The following is a 19,794-nucleotide window of genomic DNA, read 5'->3' as shown; positions in this document are numbered from 1 at the left end:
GTGGATTGTTTTTAATAATGTCAATAAAAATAAAATAAAAATGGCATAGAAACCGTAAATTACTTGATAACAGAAAATGCATTTATTTCAATGACAGAGTTAAAAAGTAATTTTTGACTGACCAATGTAGATAGTTTCAAATACATGCAATTTAAAATTCACGAACTTCGATTTGAAATATTTTAGACATCTGCGCAACCTTGAGGGAATCTTTCTTGAGTCAGAAAATGATGTTCATATGATAGGTAAGATGTACAACACCTTGCAGTGAGCATATTCAATTGACAATCTATTAGAAAAAATATATAAACTATTGGAACCAAGACTTGAAAAGAACTGATGTTGGCACAAAATGGAGGGAAAGTTGGAGCATAGCGAACGAAATTACAGTTAACGAATTTGTACGATTAATCCAGTATAAAGATAATGTACAGAATGTACTATACAAGAGACAAAAATCACAAATTCTACATCATAACGGCAGAGTTATGTCCAGGTCCTGCCGCAGAACAAATCAGTTGGACCGGCGTTTGATTTCCATAGGCAGGAAATACTTCACATTTTTCCTGGGTGTAATGGTAAAGACCATAGACAGCTCATCAGCTTCAATGAATTGAAGTATTTTTTATTATTTTATTTAGATGAGTAATTATATAATTGTGGCAAAACATACACTTACTTTAGGGGAAGCCAGCATCCGAACAGTGCACTGTGCAATCGCGAGCTTTCCTTTCCAATTTGCATGATGCTGAAACCAGAGATCTGTATAGTACTATTTTTGTCAAAACAGCATCAAATACATGGTTTACACATGCTGAGACAGAGGGGCGCTGTTTCGCTCGATCAGATGCTTTATCTGAGATTGGTGCGTCTTTCTGTCGATGCGTGTCTCAGTCAAATAAATCTATATTTCTATATTTTATTTGGACGGGAAAGGAGGTACGGTAGGGCGGGCCAGGCCTCCTAAGGCACTCCAATTATAACGCCGGCCCAAGTCATGTCTTAAGTGTAAAATAATAATGACTCAATAATCAAAAATCCAACCATGCTTTCTGGGAACGCTATAAAGTCCGGAAGTTGTGAGTGGAGCTAGAAAGTTGGCTGTCAGAAGTATTACAATGAACATTTACCTTTAATCCGTCTGCCTGCTTATTACAAGACATAGCATATGGGGTGTAGTGAGATACCCGACGGGTTGGACGATTCTCTTTTCATCACTCATCTTGAGAAATGTATACAAAAAACGTGTAAATTAATCACTCCGCCATCATTAACACAATGGAAAAATCAAATGATTTATTATTTAAATAATGAAAGTGCTGGGCTACGGAGTTATTTTTTTTGCAGTTTCAGGCCATGTGGGGGAAAGTGATGTGTGCTAGTGGGCCTGGGCAGGTGTGATCAGTTGATGCAGTCATGTCAAGACTATAGAACCTGACAAAAAGTGTGAGGTGTGGCACAAGAAGCTGCCCCACATACATCGTCCAATGTAACAACCCAAAGTAGTGTCCAGATGTTGCCACATCTCTAGTAGAATGCGCTTTAAGTCCCTTTGGGGGGAGCTTTCCTTGCAGAGGAGTATGCCAAAGAGATAGCTTCAACTATCAAAGCCTTACCCTGTGCTTGTGTACCAAAGCACACAAACAACTGGTCAGAGTGGCGCAGGCTGCTTGTCCGAGAGCGCACGGACAGGGTGTAAAGACACACCTCTTCCTCAGAGCGGAAAGGAGGAGGGAGAACGTAGGCAGATCAATAACCATATATTTAAAACCAGATGTAATGATCTTAGGCAAATAAGCAGGGTTAGTTGTCAATGTAGCCCTCCACTTGTCCTCCGAGAACACCATGCATGACTGGTGCACGGAGAAGGACCGCCAGGTCACCTACCCGTTTCGCGGAGGCAAGGGCTAATAGTAGTGCCATTTTAAACAAGAGGAATTTTTATTCTATTGTGTCTCTATGCAGAAAGGAGAGTTAGTTAACGCATCCAGAACTGTGACCAAATCCCATCTGGGGAATAGACAACGTGTAGGCGGGCGCAGACGACAGGTGCCCTTCATAAACCGAGAGGCCAAAATGTGGCTTCCCATCTATACTATCTATATCAGAGTGGTAAGCCAATATAGCAGCCAAATAGACCTTCAATGTAGAAGGAGAAAGGCCTTTATCAAATAGACTCTGAAGGAAGCTCAGTATGATACCGATACTGCAGTGCAGTGGGTCTTCACTATGCGCTTGCAAACGCATGCCACCTGTATGTGTAGAGACCTTGTTGAACTAGCCCTAGCACTCTATAGTCTTTATAACCGCCAGAGCTAACCCGTCACTTAAGATGTTCCCGTTCAGGTACACTACATCTCCAAAAGTATGGGGACACCCCTTCAAATTAGTGGATTTGACTATTTCAGCGACACCTGTTGCTGACAGGTGTATAAAATTGAGCACACAGCCATGCAATCTCCATAGAGAAACGTTGGCAGTAAAATGGCCCGTACTGAAGAGCTCAGTGACTTTCAACGTGGCACCGTTATAGGATTCCAACATTTACAACAAGTCAGTTTTTCAAATTTCTGCCCTGCTTGGAGTGGCCCGGTCAACTGTAAGTGCTGTTATTGTGAAGTGGAAACATCTAGAAGCAACAACGGCTCAGCCGATAAGTGCTACGGCACACAAGCTCGCAGGGATCGCCGAGTGCTGAAGCGCATAAAAATTGTCTGTCCTCAGTTGCAACACTCACTACCGAGTTCCAACCTGCAATGTCAGCACAAGAGCTGTTCATCGGGAGCTTCATGAAATGGCTTTCCATGGTCGAGCAGCCACACACAAGCCTGAGATCACCATACACAATGCCAAGCATCAGCTGGAGTGATGTAAAGCTCACCGCCATTGGACATTGGAAATGTGTTCTCCGGAGTGATGAATCACATTTCACCATCTGGTAGTCCAGCGGACTGATCTGGTTTTGGCAGATGCCAGGAGATCACTACCTGCCCAAATGCATAGTGCCAACTGTACATTTTGGTGGAGGAGGAATAATGGTCTGGGGCTGTTTTTCATGGTTCAGGCTAGGCCCCTTTGTTTTAACCTTTATTTAACTAGGCAAGTCAGTTAAGAACAAAGTCTTATTTTTAATGACGGCATAGGAACAGTGGGTTAACTGCCTTGTTCAGGACCAGAACAACAGATTTTTACCTTGTCAGCTCAGGGATTCGATCTTGCGGTTACAAGTCCAACGCTTTAACCACTAGGCTACCTGCCGCCCCCTTAGTTCCAGTGAATTGAAATCTCAATGCTACAGCATACAAAAAATGTTCTTCCCACTAACTTGTCGTTATGCATCCTTTATTTGATTATTTGACCCCCTTTTTTTCTCCCCAATTTTGTGGTATCCAACTGGTAGTTACAGTCCTGTCCCATCGCTGCAACTCCTGTATGGACTCGGGAGAGGCGAAGGTCAAGAGCCGTGCGTCCTCCGAAACACAACCCAACCAAGCCGCACTGCTTCCTGACACAACGCCCGCTTAACCCGGAAGCCAGCCGCACCAAGGCCCGGAGGCATCATCTGTATGACAACCCGCAAGGCTACTGGACCCAGCTGGATACCAGCTGAGAGCATGCTCGGGTTTTGCCAGTAGGATAGACTGTGGCGACATTGCTGTGTAATGGTTATCAGCCATGGTGAAATAATCTGCCTGTCACTGCTTTAAATAGATGGCGGTGTGTTAACATGCGAAAAGGTAGGTTTTGTAATGATTTGTTCAACACCCTCAAATCTTAGATTGGTCTCATGCCACCAGAAAATATTTCTGATAATGACCCATATTTTTGTATGCTTCCCTCACTGGGGGAATAGCTCCTTTTCCTCGGAGGTAGATTATTTCCTGTTCTAGAATAAGGGCCGCTTGAGCTGAAGTTGTCGTGGGAGTGACTCCAGCGAACCCCTGTGGACTTTGAGCAAACTGAAACCCTTCTGAATTGTATTCAGTACCCAAGGGGGAGCTGCGCATGCGTGTTTCCACACTCAGTCTGCTGAACAGGTCAGCTCTTTCTATTAGAGAGGGCAGGGCTGTTGTTTGAATGGGAATATCTAACTGGGCTACAGGCAAAGGCTGCTGTGCAGTTTAACGATTTTGATTTAGACGGTTTAGGTGAGTCACAGGCAGAGGCTACTGCATAACTGGAATTAAACTGTGTGTCTCTGTGAAACCTAACTGTCCCACCCTTATGTTTGGCCTTGGGCTCATGGAATCTTTCTCTAAGGCCATGAAGCTTGTAAAAACTAGTGGCGGATGCTTATCGTGTGTTGGAGGGATGTGTGTGTCTTGTGTGCACATATACCGGGCAACTTTTGCTGGATGTAGCTTGTCGGCTATTTCGTGTTGCTACCAGACGTGGAGCCGATTTCTCTGACAGTAGGATAGAACACGAAGTCCTTCCCAAGAAGGCTCTCAGGCCCGCCGTGGTTTCTTCCCTCAATGCCTGGGCAGCATGCTGCTGCTGAGGGCAGAAAGGATTGCGTTTCAGCCTCTCACACCAGCTGCTGGAGCGACGCGGGACACATCAGATGACTGAGTGGGTCTGTTCTGGGCCTGGGAAGCACTCGCAGAGCTATGGCGAGGTTGGGATGAGGTCGTGGGGCAGGGAAAGGGGCCCGGGGACTGTGGGGAATGACAGCTTTGAAGGCTGCAGAGCCCTTCTGTTGCTGCTCAAACTTGTGTGTGATGATCTCCACAATAGGCTCGAAGAGCCTAGATACCGTGACAGGAGCATTCAGCAGCACATTCTTCTGTAGAGTGAAGTCTGGGGGGGTGGGGGACCCTTACAACTCCTTGTGGTAAGGGTCCTGTCAGAGATCGGAGGGGCAACCGGCATCTCTTCGTCCTCCTCTGTCACCCTCACTCTGAGCCCCTTCATCTTAGCTAGGATCTCCATAGGCATCCTACTGGCTGGCATGGAAGTTGCTCAGCTCCCGGTGTTCTGCATCCTCGAAAGAACCAGCAGGTTGGGGAAGGGCAGAGGTGGAGGCAGAGGCTCTGTCCAGTATTGGAGAGCTGCACCTTGCCCGCTCTTCCGTAAGTTCCCGCTGAGCTATACGGGAGGAGCTGGGTGGTAGAGAGATAGAGACCAGGTCCACTCGATGGCGGAGGGAAGGCAGAGGAAGCCCAGAGCAGTGGATACAGAAGAAGGGGTCCATAACATCTACCTCTACGTGGTCCGAGGCATTGGGCACACTCTCCGCGACAGTCCCTCCCCGACATGAACTCGACGCACTGTTTTATCCCGGCAGGTGACGACACCTCGGCCTGAGGAGAAATAAACAGTTAAAAAAACAGAAATCTGAAGGAATCCATCTGGTACCCTCACTCAAAGCTTAAGAACACTGTTTGAGTGTGATTGGGAAGGCATTTATAAAATAATTACCTCAGAATCTTGTCTCTTGCAAGCGTGACGCGTTAGCTAGCTAGCTAGAAGGACCGTTATCAGTGGCTAGAAAGGTAGCTGACTCAGGCTTCTAAACAGACAGATGTCAAAGGAATCTAAAATGTTAAAAAATATGTCTTTGTCGCTCGGTTGAAGGCGTAGGGTATCTGAAATTGAGCAATTTGGATGAAAAAAGTAAAGATGAATTTTCAGATGATAAGAATGGTGGCTTCGATAAACAGCGGTGGCTGAATAAAGCAAGAGTGAGACTCTCTGGCAAGGCAGTGCGTATTATAGCCTCTGGGGTGGGGCAATATTGGCCCAGATTGGCTAATCACTGCCTGCCATGGCCAAGACTGGACTTCGGTGTATTCAAAGTAGAAAATTATTCAGTGGTGCTGTCTGGAGACAGTTTATAGCATAGTACAAACTTGAGTTTGAAATGAAGTAAAACCTGCTAGGTAGGCAGGCAGACAGTAGCTATCTACCTACAGCCATGTCAATCAGGCATGCTTTGGCAAATATTATTTTATAGTAAAACCGGCTTCAGTTTTAGATTTACAATAGTAAATAGTTGTATTATTGTTTCTCCTCAATGTTTGCTAGTAAACTTAGCTTGCTAGCTTGGTGGATATACAATAGTTTGGAATCTTATCTTGCGTCATACCTATAAGTTTGTGAGATTGAAATTGTTACATAGGTAACGTAAACTCACCCCATTCCATACAAACGTGCGCAACCGCGACATTCAAATGAGGCTACAAAGAACTAATGGGACTGTAGTGACGGTGTTGACTTCAAAATTTGGGGTGTAAACTACGTTTCTATTCAAGTGTTGATCGACATGGTAATGGCTCTGTAGCATTAAAGCGACCCGCACAGACAGCTGTGGGTTATGTGTTAGGCTATTAGTGGGTTGTGTCGTACTCACCAGTGTTTGCGGGGTCATGACAATCAACCTGCTATCTGCCAATCACGGGAATGCCTGGAATGTTCTGATACCAGGTAGCCTGGTGGTTGGCGGAGTGGCGTGGAGGGGGGGTTGGGCAGGGGGATGGAGCATTGGAAGTTAAGACCAGGTTTAGCCATTGTTCTCTCTCTTATGTCTGGGCTTCACAAGAGAAGGTCACGGTTGGTTTGTAGGGTACCTTTCATTCATTTGGCGTGGGCTACGGCCAAACAGTAGCCTGTGTTAAGTTGGGTTAATAAACCGTCCATTCGTTAACTCCATCCTCTGTCAGGACAATTGTTCCTTTATGATCTAGTCAGGTCATTACATTGGTGTCAAGTAAAAACGTGAATAAAAGTTAGCCAGCTAGCTGACTTCGGTGGCTAGCTAACGTAGGTGAGAACGAGGTTGAAAATGCTTCGAGGGAATCCAAAAGTGAAGGTGGAGGTAGGGGACGATTATGGCCAAGGAGGTGCGTGTGCATGGACGTCGGAGGATCTGGCTGAGGAGATCGCCAGGGCGTCAGATCCCAGAGGCCGCTTGAGGGAGGACGTTAGAGTGATGGCGGCTGAAGCTGTAACGGCCGTCGGAAGAGAGAGTAGACCAAGGTGCAGCGGAGTTAGTGTTCATCTTCAGGAATTTATTAAGGCTGGGGAGACATGAAGGAGGCCTGGCCCTGGGCGCAGGCACAGGACTCACCAGGCTGGCGGGCGGTTCTGACGGCTCCGGACTGGCGGGCGGCTCTGGCGGCTCCGGACTGGCGGGCGGCTCTGGCGGCTCTGGCCCAGGACTCACCAGGCTGGGGAGACATGAAGGAGGCCAGGCTCTGGGCGCAGGCACTGGACTCACCAGGCTGGGAGACCCACAGGAGGCCTGGTCCTGGGAGGAGGCACAGGATAGACCAGGCTGGAGAGACCCACAGGAGGCCTGGTCCTGGGAGGAGGCACAGGATAAACCAGGCTGGAGCGACCCACTGGAGGCCTGGTCCGGGGAGGAGGCACAGGATAAACTGGGCTGTGGGGGAGCACTGGAGTTCTGGTGCGTAGGCTTGCCACCCAAACTCCAGGCTGAATGCCCACTTTTGCCCGGCACGGGCGGAGCGCAGGCATTGGGCGAACTGAGCCCTCCCAGCGCCCTGGAGACACAGTGCGCAGAGCCGGCGCAGGATAGCCTGGACCGAAACGGCGCACTGGAGACCAGACACGCTGAGCTGGCACAATCCGTCCTGGCTCGATGCCTGCACTCGCATGGCACTTGCGAGGGCTGGCCTAAATCGCACAGGGCTATGCACGCGCACTGGAGACACTGTGCGCTTCACAGCATAACACGGTGCCTTACCAGTACCACGCTGCCTGCCGTAAGCACGGGGAGTTGGCCCAGAATTCCTTCCTGGTTCCGCCACGCTCCCCGTGTGCCCCCCCCCCCCCCCCCCCCATTTTTGGGGGGGGCTGCCTCTTGTGCCTGTCATGCTCCCTTGCCTCATACCAGCGCCTCTCCGCTCTCGCAGCCTCGATCTCCCACTGCGGGCGGCGATACTCCCCAGCTAGAGCCCATGGTCCTTTACCGTCCAATATCTCCTCCCATGTCCACGAGTCCATATTTCCCCTCTCCTGGTGCTTCTCCTTCCTCCGCTGCTTGGTCCGTTTTTGGTGGGGGATTCTGTAACGGCCGTCGGAAGAGAGAGTAGACCAAGGTACAGCGGAGTTAGTGTTCATCTTCAGGAATTTATTAAACAACGTGAACACTATACAAAAACAAGAAAACCGACAGCCACACAGAACTGTCAGGTGCAAACACGAAACAGAAACAATCCCCCACAAAACCCAAAGGAAAAACAGGCTCCTTATGTGTTACTCCCAATCAGCAACAACGAACTACAGCTGTGCCTGATTGGGAGCCACACACGGCCCAAAACAAAGAAATAGAAAAATTAACATAGAACACCCATCCAATGTAACACCCTGGCCTAACCAAAATAAAGAACAAAAACCAGGGCGTTACAGAAGCGGGCATGAGTGCCTCGTCTGCTGTGTTTCGCGTGGATTCTGGTGGGCGGACCGAAGGGGTGACGTCGACGCGGCGGGACGAGGAATCTGGGGCTCAGGATGTAAACAAACATGGCGGCGCCCAGCCCCCGGCTGCGTCTGTATCCGTTAAGATCCCAAAGTATTGCGGTAAGGCGGATTGGGAAGCTTTTCATGCTCAGTTTGAACTGTTAGCTCATTTTAGGGGGTGATCGAATGAAGATAGGGCACTGCAGTTGGCTTTATGCCTCACGGATGATGCTCTGGCCTGTCTAGTATTGATTAGCCCCGAGGACAGACGCGATTATGGTGCCTTAGTGGGAGCACTGAGGAGACGCTATGGACAGTGTGTACAGCCCGGGCTGCTGCGCTCCGAACTGAGTAATAGACGCAGGCAGCCTGGAGAGCCTCTACGGGTGCTAGCTAATGACATTGAGAGCCTCTCTCAGCGGGCATATGCTCACATGCCCCCCTACGTGCAGAGCGAGCTAGCACGGGACCAGTTCATACAGGCGCTTTCTCCTACGGAGCTGCGCATACAGACCCAGCTGGCTCATCCTGAGTCATTGCAGATAGCCTTGGAGATGGCTTTGGAGAGGGAGCTGGTGTGGGCTGGGGCTTCAGCTGGGTCTTTGGTGGGGTGCAGGGAGGCAGACCCTCTGTGCGAGCTGGGGGGCAGAGCAGCCCAGAGCCGGAAAAGCCTGCATGCGTGGCTGATATGACAGAACTCATTCATGCTGTGTCGCTACAGGTGGAACGAAACACACGCCGTGGTCCCCGGGTCTGCTGGGGTTGTGGCCTGCCAGGCCATCTGCGTCGGGATTGCCCCAAGTCCCCTGAACCGCCTGCTGCCGAAGGACAAGGCTTTCACTTGGACAGTGGAGTGTGAGGAGGCCTTCAAAACCCTCAAACGTGCACTGATCGGGGCCCCTGTGCTCGCCCCCCCCTGACCTCACCTTGCCCTTTATTCTGGACACAGACGCGAGCAATGTGGGCATGGGTGGGGTGCTGGCCCAGGTGGGGCCAGAGGGGGAGAGAGTGGTGGCGTACTTCAGCAAAACTTTTGACAAACATGAGCGCCGCTACTGTGTCACCCGGCGGGAGCTCCTGGCTGTTGTGGCTTCCATCAAACACTTCAAGTACTACCTGGGTGGCCTGCCCTTTACTGTAAGGACTGACCACTCTGCTCTCCAGTGGCTCATGTCTTTCAGAGAGCCAGAGGGGCAGGTGGCACGCTGGTTGGAGGAGCTTCAGCCGTATGACTTCGCAGTGGTGCACAGGGCAGGGGCACGCCACTCCAACGCCGACGCCATGTCCCGTCGGCCCTGTACTGCAGATGGCTGCCGCCACTGTGAGCGGAGAGAGGAACGGGAGAGAGCGCTGAGTGCAGAGGAGGGGGTCTGTGCCACAATGTGTCGGGTGAGCGGGCCTGTCTGCTGTGAGCTGTAGACTGTCGACTTGGCTGAATGGGGGCAGCAGCAGGGACGGGACACAGATCTACAGCCAGTGCTACAGTGGGTAGAGGTGCAGGTGAGGCCACCATGGGAAGAGGTGACAGCGCTCTCACTCGCGAGCAAAGGGTTGTGGTCAAAGTTTGAGAGACTGCGGCTGGCTGATGGCGTGCTACAGCAGGCATGGAAGGAGTCAGCTACGGGAGAGGAGAGGTGGCAGGTGGTGGTCCCGAAAGCATTGCGGGAGGCGGTGCTCCAGAGTACTCATGGGGGGGTGGGGACTGGACACTTTGGGGTCACAAAAACACTCCGCCACCTCCGTCAGGGCTTTTACTGGGGGCAGCACAAGAGGGATGTGGAGGACTTTTGCCGCCGCTGTGACAACTGCACAGCGAGAAAGGGCCCCCCAGGTCGCTCTCATGCTCAGCTCCAACAGTTCCCAGTGGGGGCTCCCATGGAGAGGGTGGGAGTGGATGTAGTTGGGCCGTTCCCCACCACAGACAGTGGAAACCGCTGGGTTCTCACGGCCATGGACTATTTCACAAAATGGCCTGAGGCCTATGCTCTGCCTGACCAGGAGGCAGAGACCATCGTTGACGCCCTGACAGCGGGGATGTTCAGCAGGTTTGGAGCTGCAGAGTCCATCCACAGCGACCAAGGCAGGAACTTTGAGTCCTGTGTGTTCGCCACCATGTGTGAGAGGCTGGGTATGCACAAGACCCGCACTACTCTCCATCCTCAAAGTGATGGCCTTGTGGAGCGTTTCAACAAAACGCTCGGACAGCAGCTGGCCATCGTCTCTGCCAAACACCAGCGTGACTGGGACAAGCACCTGCCTATGGTCCTCATGGCATGCCGCTCCGCTGTCCAAGACTCCACCACCTGCACGCCTGCCCTCCTCATGCTGGGGAGAGAGATCCGCACCCCTGTGGAGATAGCGTTTGGTCGGCCCCTGGATAGCCCTCCTGTTCCCCCGGGGCCAGAGTATGCCCGGAGACTCCAGGACCCGCCTGGAGACAGCCCACAACTTCGCCAGAGAGCAGCTGGGGAATGCGGGTGTGAGGCAGAAAAGGAACTATGACGTGCACACCCGGGGAAGGCATTTTGTGGCTGGCGAGCTGGTCTGGGTCTACAGCCCCCTAAGGAAAAAAGGCAGATGCCCCAAGTTGGACAGTCACTGGGTGGGACCCTGCAGCGTCCTGGAGAGGGTAGGGGAGGTTGTGTACCGGGTGCAGCTTCCTTCCAGGGGGAGAAAGGTGGCACTGCACCGGGACAGGTTAGCCCCATACAGAGGGGACCCCCACAATTCCCCTCTCTGGCAATGACATTCTCCAGGCACCCACCCCCAGATGCTGTCGACAAGGCTCCAGACAGCCCACTCCCCCTGTCTCCCTCCCTGTGTCACCGCGTGGTTCCCCGGAGCCACGGACTGTATTCCCCATTCCCACTTCCTTGTCCCCCATATCCCTTCCTTCATCCCCTGGGTCCCAGAGGGGCAGCCCCCTGCCACGGATGGAGCCCCGTTTCACATCTGGACACTCTGCGACCATCACGGCCACGCAGGCAAAGGAGACCTCCGGGTCGCTTCAGAGACTTTGTTTGTTCCCTCGGGGACGAGGGACTTTGTGGTGGGGGGGCTGTGTAGCGACCCGCACAGACAGCTGTGGGTTATGTGTTAGGCTATTAGTGGGTTGTGTCGTACTTACCAGTGTTCGCGGGGTCATGCCAATCAACCTGCTATCTGCCAATCACGGGAATGCCTGGAATGTTCTGATACCGGGTAGCCTGGTGGTTGGCGGAGTGGCGTGGAGGGGGGTTGGGCAGGGGGATGGAGCATTGGAAGTTAAGACCGGGTTTAGCCATTGTTCTCTCTCTTACATCTGGGCCTCACAAGAGAAGGTCACGGTTGGTTTGTAGGGTACCTTTCATTCATTTGGCGTGGGCTACGGCCAAACAGTAGCCTGTGTTAAGTTGGGTTAATAAACCGTCCATTCGTTAACTCCATCCTCTGTCAGGACAATTGTTCCTTTATGATCTAGTCAGGTCATTACAGTATTGAAGAAAAGTAGAAAAAAATGGACCCTCCGTTACATCGTGACGTGTCATGCCGTAACGTACAGCACGCATAAAGCAACTATTTCTGTCTTACAATCTCTCTCTCCACCAGGTGTAGCACTTCTCTCATCGTTTAAAAACAAGAAATGAACAGTGACGGGGGTAAGGGGGGATACCTAGTCATTTTTTGCGTCATCACTGTAAGCGATCATGACTTTCAAAGCCGCTGTTTACTTCTGAAGATCACTTTAGCACCGCCCTAAAAACCGATTCAAATTCGACACAAACCTTCAAATAGGTATGTAATGACACATTTATATAAACTCTTTATAGTGTTTTATTTACATTTTAGAGGCAATAAGGTGAGAAGTTGGACAGATCGAGTGGAAAAAAAGCTAGTTTTCCCACACATCTCCTCTCCTTCTCACTATCACGCATTAGTTTCACTTCCCCACCCTCCATTTTTAAAAAGACCCGAAGGAGCTCATTGCCTTCTTGAATTATGCAGAAACGGGCAGCGTGGAGGTCATGTCATTAATTTTGGTGGAAAGGGGAGAAATTGTGCTTTACAATGGTATTGACATTACAGTTGATCTGGAAGTATTACGTTTTTGGGGCGCTAAAATAAAGTCAATTGTATGGACCATGGCGATGTACAAAAGTGAGTGAGTTTACGTTAGCTAGTAAAATAATTTACAGTTGTTGATGTTACACATTTGCTAACAAGTTACATATGCGAGGCTTGGTGCATAAGTTAGCAAGTGCCAGGCTAACTAGCTAACCAACTCCAGTCATGTGCTAACGTTTGCTGGTAAACCTAGCTTTAGGTGTCTGGTTGTAACGTCCTAGCCTGCTGTTTAGTAGCCACATCTATGACTAAAAAGAGGTTTTACAATCAGGATACAAAATCTCTCTGATTGTAAAACCTCTTCTATTTTTAGTCATAGATATGGCTACCGGTAGTTGTTTCGCCAACTTAACTAGCTCGTTACCTCTCATTGACTTATCAAACGCCACACCCAGGCCAGGTCTGCTCCACAAGCGTCTCCGAAAGTCTTGCGATGTTGTATCTCTGGGTTTAGACATTTCTGTGGTTGTAGTCTTTCAGAGACTGGAAAAAAGGTGTATGCTTGTATATTTAAGCAATAATGCGCGAAGGGGTGTGGTATATGGCCAATATACCACGGCTAAGTGCTGTTCTTATGCAAGACGCAATGCAGAGTGCCTGGATACAGCCCTTAGCCGTGGTATATTGGCCACATACGGCAAACCCCTAGGTGTCTTATTGCTACTATAAACTGGTTACCAAAGTAATTAGAGTAAAAATACATGTTTTGTCATACCCATGGTATATGGTCTGATCTACCACGGCTGTCAGCCAATGAGCATTCAGGGCTCAAACCACCCAGTTTATAATTAGCAATTCATCCAGATAGGCACATCGCAGAAATTTGTCCAATGGCTCTATCGAACAAGGACAACCATATCCACACGCACAAAAACGTATAGTGCATCAGTATAAAATAAAGCATTCACAAAATGCCACAAAGCAGGACTACATTCTTTAAAAAAAAAAAAAAAAGTGATCAGTGATCTTCAGGTCGGAAAGTCAGAGCTCTAGAAAGTTGCTTGAGTTCCCGAGTTGGAATTCCTCGTTGGATGACCATTCAAATCAATTGTTCCCGGTCGGACCTCGTTTTTTTCCCCAGAGGTCCCAGTTGTTTTAAATGTGTTAAAAATCTGAAGTCGGAGAATTCCAAGATACGAGTTCCCAGTTGTTTTGAACATGGCATTGAATGCACCAACAGTTTCCCTGGTCTCGGTTGTTGCTTATGGTCAGAGCGGAAAAGGCGAAGCGAGAGGCAGAACTTTGCCAGAAATCTGTCTTCTCCAGCAGGTGACGTTGTTTAGTTTCTTTTATTTATGAGGTTTATTTGATCGAATATAAGTTTTGTCATGCTTAGATTGTTACGAGTGTACTGATAAGTAGGACACGTGATATCCCGGCAACTTTGAAAACCCCCATTTATATCGGAGTTGTCTCTAGATGGCTATACATATTCATGACATACATATCTGCTACATAGCGTAGCAGATATTTAATACAGGTGGTTGACGTTAACAACTCAAATAATGAGATGTATCCACCAAACCAAAGAGAGGAATAGGGGGAGCTCCGTGCCGCTTTGTGTTAGGGCGGAGAGACAAGTATTGCCGCGTTCAAAAGTGCTAGTCAAACTGACATTTCAGATTTGCTAACTAGTTGTAATCATACTAGTGCCACGTTCAACCAGTTAGCGAGTCGGAAATGTGAGTTTAGTTCCGACTAGCACACGAAGACGGCATCATATCCAGAATCTTTGGTATGGTAGTGTACATTTTTGTAAATCCGTCATTACGCACAACCACGTAATACGTTCATCCAATCAGCTGAAGAGCTTGAACCCCAAGAAAAGGCAGCTAATATGGCAGGTTTGTGAGCAACCAGGTGGAACTTGCTTTGTTATTACGGTTAAACGGCGGAATATGATTGTTTTATAACGCGGAAACGGGAAGAGGCAACTGCTCGAAATGATTTACTTGATAGTAATTTCCGCATTATCTGGTGCACTCATTACGTTGGTATTACAGTTCTTACTGCTTTACCGGAGAAGCCCCGAGGCAAAAACCGGGACAGTGCAATATGTCAAAGCAGTGCCTGATCTCGCCTTGAAGGATTACTTCAATAACCAACATGCCGAATCAGGTCAACAACAAGACATCGCAGCATCTGCTGCATCCAAACAGCAAGAGGCCATCTCTCCCAGGCAACAGGAAGCAGCTGTCACAAGCAGTAGCCCTAAACAACAACCGCCACCGCATTGTCAAAGCGAGCCACTCCACACCTCCAAACCGGAGACGTGCAATTTTCTAAACGCTATCTTTTTGTTCCTATTCAGAGAACTCCGCGACACTCCTGTCGTTAGGCACTGGCTGACCAAAAAGATCAAGGTGGAGTTCGAGGAGCTATTACAAACCAAGACAGCTGGTCGGCTGTTGGAGGGACTCAGTCTCAGGGATATCTCCCTGGGTAATTCTTTGCCCGTTTTTAAAACGGCCAAACTTATTAATCCAGTGCGTTTAAATGAAGACGGCATGCCCGAGGAACTCAATTTCGAGGTGGACCTTGAATATAATGGGGGATTCCATCTAGCAATTGATGTAGACCTTGTTTTTGGGAAGTCAGCCTACCTGTTCGTAAAGATGACGCGTGTGGTTGGAAGACTGAAGCTGCAGTTCACTCGCGTGCCTTTTACGCACTGGTCCTTCACGTTCCTTGAGGACCCATTGATAGACTTTGAGGTGAAGTCACAGTTCGAGGGAAGGCCCTTGCCTCAGCTTACCTCAGTCATTGTCAACCAGTTGAAAAGAGTCATCAAGAAGAAACACACCTTGCCAAATTACAAAATCAGGTAAAACGTTCTCAGAAACTACAATTTTATATTTGTTTAGGTCTATGCAAGTCAGTAGGCCTGCCGAGAGATGGTCAAAAATGTGTATCAATATTTATTTCAAGCTAACCTAATGACTATGGAAAATGGCCCTCAACTGCCTCACTTCTATTTCTATAGTTACCAAAATCTGTAAGATGCATATTTGGACTCCAAGTTGGTGATAATACATAGGCGCAGAGCCTTCTATTTAGCTCAATTTAAGGCTCTGCTTAGGCCTTTTAGCCTCCTGCAACCTTTTAGGAAAATGTTTAGGTTAAAAATGGGCCACCATGTTATTGAAAGGTTTAATGACAACAAAACATGCTGTCTTGATGTTTTTTCAACTGTCAGACAGGGCATACCCACTGTCAGTATGCACACAGTGTGTTAGTTTAAGGTCTTGAGACATGGGATGACACCTGTTGCAAAGGAAGCCATTGAGGGACATCATGGTTGCAGACCTATGAAAGGATAGGGTTCATCCTTTTTAGACAGAGGAGTGCCCTCCTGTCACGACATTCAGAATGTTTTTAAATAATCACAACCTGGTGTGAAATAGTGACAGTTAAACATTTAGCCAACACTTGTGTAATATTGAAAGACTAAACCTTTCTAGTATTTCCCTGTTAGAAACATGAATGCATGTGCAGTGTCTTTTCACCTATTTATTTATTCTCTGTCACTTTTTTTTCTGGCACCCTTTTGTAGATATTATTTACTGGAAGTGTTCACCTTCACTCTTATATTTGGTTGCACTCTCATAAGTAAACAAAAAAAACCAATGTAGACTAAGCTAGGCCTGGAAGTTTACTGATTTTCTATAAACGTATGTCACATAGCCTAAAGGTAAGTTTAACTGATGATATACTGCCTTACTAAATTAGGCTATTATGTTACCGTAATGTTGTTACTCTGTACTACTGCTGTAACTTCTCAGGTATAAGAGCAATTTCATGTGAAGTGTTACCTTTTCAACGTGACTAGGCCTTAATGTAGAATAAATCGAGGCCTTTTCAAGTTGCGGAAAACTAATCGATTGAATTTTGCTGAAAAGGTAGGCCTTAGCCTATCACCTATACGTTGCTATGGTTGAGCTTCTTCTAAATGCTTCTTGTTGCTCTGTCAGCTTATCATAAGTGCTGTGACAGCACTCTCTGGGCTCAGAATTGGTGGCCCCAATTACATGGCACACTGACCCATGCAGCTGGCTCATCTGTGTTATGTTTGGAAGGGTCACACTGGTGTGCTGGACCTGCAGCGATAGCCGCATTGGAATGTAAAACCTCTACACATTGTCTCCTGTACAGCGTGATTAACATTATTCCTGTCTCATTCCTTTGCTTGGATTGTTAGAATAGCAGTATTCCAGCAAAATGTTACCTTGTTGCCTGTTCTATCCTGTGAAGTAAAATGCACTTCACATCCTGGTTAGGTTGTTTGCAGGTGCGTTGGAGATACACTAGAATGTAGCATGCCAAAATCACTTTTTTAGTTTGCTATTAGCCTACTATGATTTATTCCAAGATGTGGTCTTTGCGTGTGAGTTTTCTTTTGCCAAATCCACGCTAACAGAGGGATGCACAGTTCGGTAACAGAATGACGGTACCAACAGCATAAACCATCATTCTGTTACCAATCTTTGCATCTGCACTGTTCTTCAAGCAGTGCTGAGCGATTACCTGAAATGTCTTTTTTCTTCTTTTTTTTTTACAATTAGTTGACCAACATTGTTTATTATTTGAATTCCGCTTTGTTTTTTTTCTGTGAGCTCAATGCGCACATTGCACAGTTTCTCTAGAGATAAATCAGGTCCTGTCTGAACTGTTTGATATAGTAGGGAGTTGTAGTTAACGACAGGACAATATTCTAGGTACCGTAATTTCCAGACTATTAAGCGCACCTGAATATAAGCCGCACCCACTGAATAAAAAATATATATATATTATTTTGAACATAAATAAGCCGCACATGTCTATAAGCCGCAGGTGCCTACCGGTACATTGAAACAAATGAACTTTACACAGGCTTTAACGAAACACGGCTTGTAAGAAAAATAAATAGGCTTTAACGAAACACTGCTTGTAACAAAAAATTAAAAATTAGCAGTAAGCTTTAGTTGTCTTTTTGCACTGAGTCAATTCCTCACGCTGCTGTTTCCAACGTCTTATCATCGACTCATTAAGACCAAGCTCCCGTGCAGCAGCTCAATTTCCTTTTCCATCAGCCAGATCAATCGCCTTCAACTTGAAAGCTGCATCATATGCATTTCTCCGTGTCTTTGCCATGATGAGGGTGACAAAATGACTACCGTAATCAGAATGATGGGAAGTTAGAGAGCGCTCGATTTAATCTAAACAGTAAACAAAAAAGTTGTTTGACCTTAACCCGTTCGGCAATTCATTGGTCTAATGAAAGCTTCATGCCGCCAAAAAACTGAGCACGTCACAGAATGTGTTTTAAAAAACAAAAAAAAACAAATTGAAAGCGGGAAAAATCCATATATTAGCCGCGTCATTGTTTAAGCCGCGAGGTTCAAAGCTGGGAAGAAAGTAGCGGCTTATAGTCCGGAATTTACGGTAGTTCAGCGCATAAAACATGGTAATTAACTGCAATGACTAGGGCTGGGCGATATGACGATATATATATATCGTGTGACGAAAGAAAAACGTGTATCGTTTCATATTATGCTCTATCGTGTATTCCGTTGTCGTAAATCACACTCTTTACGGCAATATTTTTCGTCAATTGGACGACGCTTTGTGTTCTTGAAATTTGCAACACAAACAAACATGGAGGAGAGTGAACGTGTGACACAGAGCACGGAAGAGACACGGAGCTCGTACCGAAAAGAGGGGCTACTTCGGTCGCATGGACATGGTTTGGGTAGGGCTGAGCGATATGGCAAATAAATTCTCACGGTATCTATATATTTTTTCATTTGATAAAGATAATTATCACGATATTAATATAATAATGTTTAAAAGGTGCATATCTGCTTCAGACTCAAGAATGCCTAATGCCTGAACAAACCACTAGGCAGAGAGTTGGGCCAGTAACCGAAAGGTTGCTAGATCGAATCCCCGAGGTGACAAGGTAAAAATCTGTCGTTCTACCCCTGAACAAATCAAAATCAAATCAAATGTATTTATATAGCCCTTCGTACATCAGCTGATATCTCAATGTGCTGTACAGAAACCCAGCCTAAAACCCCAAACAGCAAGCAATGCATGTGAAAGAAGCACGGTGGCTAGGAAAAACTCCCTAGGAAAAACTCCCTAGAAAGGCCAAAAACCTAGGAAGAAACCTAGAGAGGAACCAGGCTATGAGGGGTGGCCAGTCCTCTTCTGGCTGTGCCAGGTGGATATTATAACAGAACATGGTCAAGATGTTAAAATGTTCATAAATGACCAGCATGGTCTAATAATAATAATAATAATAATAATAATAATAATAATAATAATAATAATAATCATAGTAGTTGTCGAGGGTGCAACAAGCACGTCCGGTGAACAGGTCAGGGTTCCATAGCCGCAGGCAGAACAGTTGAAACTGGAGCAGCAGCATGGCCAGGTGGACTGGGGACAGCAAGGAGTCATCATGCCAGGTAGTCCTGAGGCATGGTCCTAGTGCTCAAGACCTCCGAGAGAAAGAAAGAAAGAGAGAAAGAGAGAATTAGAGAGAGCATATTTAAATTCACACAGGACACCGGATAAGACAAGAGAAATACTCCAGATGTAACAGACTGACCCTAGCCCCCCGACACATAAACTACTGCAGCATAAATACTGGAGGCTGAGACAGGAGGGATCAGAAGACACTGTGGCCCCATCCGATGATACCCCCGGACAGGGCCAAACAGGCAGGATATAACCCCACCCACTTTGCCAAAGCACAGCCCCCACACCACTAGAGGGATGTCTCCAACCACCAACTTACCGTCCTAAGACAAGGCCGAGTATAGCCCACAGAGATCTCCGCCACGGCACAACCCAAGGGGGGGGGGGGGCGCCAACCCAGACAGGAAGACCATGTCAGTGACTCAACTCACTTAAGTGACGCACCCCTTCCATGGACGGCATGGAAGAACACCAGTAAGCCAGTGACTCAGCCCCTGTAATAGGGTTAGAGGCAGAGAATCCCAGTGGAGATAGGGGAACCGGCAAGGCAGAGACAGCAAGGGCGGTTCGTTGCTCCAGCCTTTCCGTTCACCTTCACACTCCTGGGCCAGACTATACTTAACAAGGCAGTTAACCCACTGTTCCCCGATCGGCCGCCATTGTAAATAAGAAGTTGTTCTTACCTGACTTGCCTAGTGAAATAAAGGTTGCATTTTTATTAAATTATGTGAGCTACACATAAAATTATACTTTAAGGAAAATTGTTCCATGTTTGCGGCCAGGGAGCACGTACCTGGGGTCAAT

The 19,794-nt window shown here is 47.7% G+C and overlaps 1 protein-coding gene across 1 annotated transcript in view; it reads left to right on the top strand.

The window, feature by feature from the left end:
* Window positions 1–14,209: 14,209 nt before the first annotated feature.
* Window positions 14,210–19,794, top strand: part of LOC106606546 (PDZ domain-containing protein 8) — an 80,868-nt gene continuing 75,283 nt past the window's right edge. Inside the window, exon 1 of the mRNA XM_014202832.3 lies at window positions 14,210–15,352. Coding sequence (XP_014058307.3) covers window positions 14,472–15,352 — 881 coding nt within the window. The 5' untranslated portion in view covers window positions 14,210–14,471. The remainder of the gene's footprint in view (window positions 15,353–19,794) is intronic.

This window comes from Salmo salar, chromosome 01 (assembly GCF_965601325.2).
Source record: "Salmo salar chromosome 01, fSalSal1, whole genome shotgun sequence".
NCBI classification, from domain to species: domain Eukaryota; kingdom Metazoa; phylum Chordata; class Actinopteri; order Salmoniformes; family Salmonidae; genus Salmo; species Salmo salar.
Note: the sequence above shows the minus strand (reverse complement) of the source record. Positions and strands in the feature narration are given on the sequence as shown.